Genomic DNA, 4677 nt, shown 5'->3' with positions numbered 1-4677 from the left:
CCTTACAATCTGCATTGCGAAATCAGGAAGTCATTGTTGATGGTTTAAGGTGATCACCACAACACTACCTATAGAAGGGGAGGGGGGCATTGCAGTAGAAGCTTAAAATTCCAGGGATTCTAGTGTTAAAGTGTTTCAAGTGATTTTGGTGCCACCATAGTGCAAGCAAAAGTCAGTTTTGAGATCAAAATTTTCTACGTTGCAAACAAAATGTAAAGTGTTGCAAATAAAATATTTAATATTTGCTGTACAAAACCTTTTTTTTGCATTTGAAAACTTTTTTTGGTTGCAAAAAATATTTTTGCGTTTGCACATTTTTTTTATTTTGCAAACGGTTTTAGATGTCTCGTCCCTCGTCTCACTATTTTTCGTAAGCAAAAAAAGAAAAAAAGTCTCCATATTTCCGAGAAGTATTGATGAAATCATGAATAAAAATTTAAAAAATATCACCTTTTGCTTATTTAAATTTCAAAAAAATGATTTCATTCTTTGCCAAAGGATGTTTGTTCACTTTATTTTTCTGTCATTTTACTAAAGAGGCAGTGTTTAAAAATCTGTTCTATCCCACTTTTTTATTAACAATCAAAATATATATTTTCATTTTTTATATTTCAACATCATTAAATTATTTTGAATTTGTTAAAAATATTTTGAGGTATTTATTATAAATCTGTTTTTGAATGTTTAAAATAATACAAACATGTACATCCCCTACATTTTCTATGTTTTAAAATCTTATTTGAGTTATAAAAATTCATTTTAATAACTTTTTTATTTCTATTCTTTTGTTTAGATGAGTTGGCATTGTTTAGTGTCTACTCCAGAGGCGGGAATCCCACGATTAGATTACGATTCAGGATCAACGATTCAATTATAAAACAATGATCAATGCATATTAAAGCTGCATTTTTTTAGAAATATTTCTACTTACTTCAAGACACTAGACCAATATAACTTACTTTTTACCACCAACGTGCATTTTTAAGTAAAGACAAGATCAGTTTACTTGTTTTAGCTTTTATGGACAACATAAAACAAATATTTAGTTTGATAGTCAAAAATCTTGAAAGAAAAGAGAGAAAACATTTCTATAAAGTTAACATTATCAATATTTATTATTCATAAAACAAATTAGAAACGTTAATGGATCATAATTGATGCATCTAAAAATAGATTTTTTTCCCCACCACTTGTCTATACTCTACTTTTTTACCTCAGTTCTCTTATTTAGGATAATTTTTGGTACCATGTGAATTGTTCTTTGTGGTTTACATTTACCCTCTTTATTTAAATATCATCTATGCAGTTATTACATGTCCGTCTTAATATGTATGATGAGTGAGGTTTCACATGTTGATGCTGCTTTGCAGGACTTTTCAATGAGGTGATCTACAAATTTCATACAAAATTACTTATTTTTGATTTTTTTAACATTTTGAGTTCATCGTTTGTTTGTTTGTCAGAGTTTTTCAGAATCAGATATGAGAATTGTGGAATAATCTCTTTGGATTCAGGTGATCTCAGGCCGAATCGGAATTCTTGCCCTACAGCTTTTCCAAACCCCTCCATTTGTGGGGGCATTTGAAGGGGTGTGCTGTCTGAAATAAATGTAGGGATGGGGATAAGCTGTAGGGGTAGGGAAAGAATTCGTAATTGGAATCAGTCTGAGGCCGGGATTTCTCTCAGGCGTCTTGACATTGATGCTCTACTGAAGCTTGTCAGTCAAAACTTGAGTTTAATCTTGAGATTTTTCTTTGTTGGAGGTGAAACATCAAATAAAAACATGACATACGTTTATAAGTTGTGCTTCAAAAACAAAGTTTTTTTTTCTTTCTCTTGAAGTTTAAAAGCTTTTTGCACCATTTTAGTCTTGGATGCAAATTCTCCTTCACAGCATTTCCAGCATCAACATGTTCTGCCTGTTTCACCTGCTGCTTTGCACATTTTTGCAGAGAACAAAGCTGACGTGCGCACAAACACCTGCTCAATGTTACACTGGAGGTCTCCACCAAATAAACACAGGAGTGAAAAATGAGAAAGCACTTCTTTGTTCCTGAATATTTGTTGGGTTTGAAGTCGGGAGATTAACCGGAGAGCTTTGAAGGTGACGTCGGAACAGCAACAGGATTCCAGAGGCAGATCACACATGAGCATGCTCTGCTTGGATGTTGTCACAGGCAGGAGGCTGCTGGTTGGACATGTTTCTTCTTCAGGTGATGGATGTTTTTGCTCACAAAAGCCTGGAGGTTCAGTTTGAATCTGGAACTCTGCCTGCCGATCAGAGCTGAGCTTGGATGGAGTTCTGGGGCCTGTTTTTGCTCAACATTCAGACGTTCGATTCACCTCTTTAAATCTCTTTAAACTGCCCCCCCCCTCCCCCCTCCCTCTACAAACCAGTCTGAAAATATCAGAGTATAAAAACGAGGCTCTAAATTTTGACTGGCTTTGACCTCCGAGGGTCTGCAGGTCAGAGGTCATCACACAACTCAGCATTTCTTTTGACAGAAATGGTGCAAAGTGCAGCTGAATACTAAGATCAGAACTCTCATTTTAAGAGGAACTGAAACAAGTTTGAATGGAAACATCTGGAAGAAAAAAAGGTTTGAATCTGGAGGCTTAAAACTCTGATGTATTTATTGTTCTTTTTCTTCCCTCCTTCCAGTTCGTGTCCCTACTTTAACACTCTCAGAGTGGATTTTCCCACTCCTGGGACTGCAGCCTCTTCCAGTGAACTGGTTACCTTTTTATTCTGCATCTTCAGGGAGTTCTCCGTGTGCGCTGAAGGGAAGTCCTCCATCCTGCAGATCCTGCTGATACTTGTTGTCAGGTGAATCCATGGGGATCTTCTTGAATCTGCCCTCGAACTTCCCTTCCTTCAGGTTCTCTTCAGATGATGGTCCTCCTGCAGACACAAAGCCCAACAATTCAATTCAATTCAATTTTATTTATATAGCCCAATATCACAAATTCAATTTGCCTCATTGGGCTTACACAACAAACACTTGGGTCATGATTGTTGCGTCTTGGTGCTTCTGCGCCGTCCATGTGAAGAAGTCAAGAAGTCACGGTGCAAAGCCGTCTTCACACCTGTCTCTCCAATCATGTCTTCCTTTTATGATGCAAGCCTTCTGCTGGAAAACACAAAGAGATGCTCATCCTCAAAAACCTTTGCCTGAAGGATTCATGCTTTCTGTAGGCACGCGCGTATGTGCAGCTTCAGCGCCGGAACTTTCTGCCAGACCTGCTGTTCGGCCTGCGCGTGAGGCTGCAGCATTCTCTCCTTCTTAGAACGAGCGTCTCTAATTTGGTGGATAGTATACATGCGGGCACGTCTACTTAAATTATAGTCCAGAATTTTGTCTTTATCCGTGCAGTACAAGCTGGGAAATTTTCCGGACGGAAATTGCAGTTCACAAAACCACTCATCAGCTTTTTAAAAAAAAAAAAAAGTTAGCTGTTGTCTAATTTTTGCCACTAGTCGATTACTGTTGATGTATTCTTTATCTCCTGTAAATTTCATGTGAAAAAAACGATTTGCAGGTCCTGTTTTTTAATTCGCAAGCCTGTCCAAGGCTGGAACATGAGGTCACGTGACCGAATCTAGCAAGCTGATTGGCTGCATGCGATGTCTTCAAGCATACAGGAGCAGATTTCTGTATTTTCAGCCTGTTCAGCAGCAGGCTTCTGTCACAACGCTGTTCCACAGACAGACTGAGCAGGTCTTTTGTCCCTCGTGCAATAAGACAGTACAACTCCCTGACTGAACAGCACAAGAGGATTTTAGTGAATTTTTAATCTGAATGTTTTATGGATTTTATTGTAATATGTTTTAATTAGGAATATTTTACTGATTCTTTATATTTAAATTTAAGTGTTTTTAGGGTTTTATGTCTGTGATTGTAAAAGCAGCTGGCCGCTTTTAAATTTCCTTCGGGATTAATAAAGCTTTTCTATTATTATTTGATAATATGGAAATTAATATGGATTTAACACTAAATTTGATTCAATCTTGTAGTTCACTTGATTAGCTTTCCAATAATACCCTCCTTTTGTGGATTGTACAAGAAATGAGAAAGTTATGACAATTTAAAGACTCCAATCTTTGTTTCTGGTCACAAGAATGTCACCGTTTTGCTGTTTATTCAGGAATAAAATTATACCCTACTTTTGATCACTTGCCATAACTTTCTTATTCTTTGAGCTATCTTAATGATCTTTATATTGTTGTAATTGTCCCTTTCAGCCCTTTCCAGTGATATAAAGATCAGAGCAATCCACTTAATTTGATATTTCTGTCACAAACCTACTTTCTGCAACCAACCTTGAAATCTTGGCAATCGTTTTCTTGTACCATTTTTTTCCAGCCATTTCTTGTAGTTTTCTGGAATCACATCTATTGTTTTACTAGGGTTGGGTTGATAAAAATGATGTGAATCGATCTAAGCTTAATAAATCAAAAATTGAGCCACAAAAATATAAATCGATTTAGCACATAAATGCTAAAGTCCTCTAGCTTCATGCTAACGTTTAATGGAATTCCCCATAGAACGGCTAATGCTAACGCTCGGTTGACGTAAACATACTTTGCTGACTAAAATAACATCTTTATAAACTCACAGGGATGAATTTTCCAAATTCTTTTATGGATTTTTTTTAAAGTAATCATTGAAGTCTAAA

At 36.3% G+C, this 4677-nt stretch overlaps 1 protein-coding gene across 8 annotated transcripts in view; it reads right to left on the bottom strand.

Moving 5' to 3' along the window:
- mtss1lb (MTSS I-BAR domain containing 2b) overlaps window positions 1-4677 on the bottom strand; it is a 92300-nt gene extending 87623 nt beyond the window's left edge. The window contains exons 1-4 of one of the 8 annotated variants that reach the window (XM_036211376.1): window positions 4618-4633; window positions 4322-4381; window positions 3088-3131; window positions 2741-2902 (exon numbers count right to left, since the gene is read on the bottom strand). In XM_036211376.1, the coding sequence (XP_036067269.1) occupies window positions 2741-2797 (57 nt within the window). In that variant the 5' untranslated portion in view covers window positions 2798-2902; window positions 3088-3131; window positions 4322-4381; window positions 4618-4633. The other 7 variants (XM_024295023.1, XM_024295026.2, XM_024295020.1 and 4 more) reach the window with 7 other exon arrangements.

This window comes from Oryzias melastigma, linkage group LG3 (genome assembly GCF_002922805.2).
Source record: "Oryzias melastigma strain HK-1 linkage group LG3, ASM292280v2, whole genome shotgun sequence".
Lineage (NCBI taxonomy): Eukaryota > Metazoa > Chordata > Actinopteri > Beloniformes > Adrianichthyidae > Oryzias > Oryzias melastigma.
Note: the sequence above shows the minus strand (reverse complement) of the source record. Positions and strands in the feature narration are given on the sequence as shown.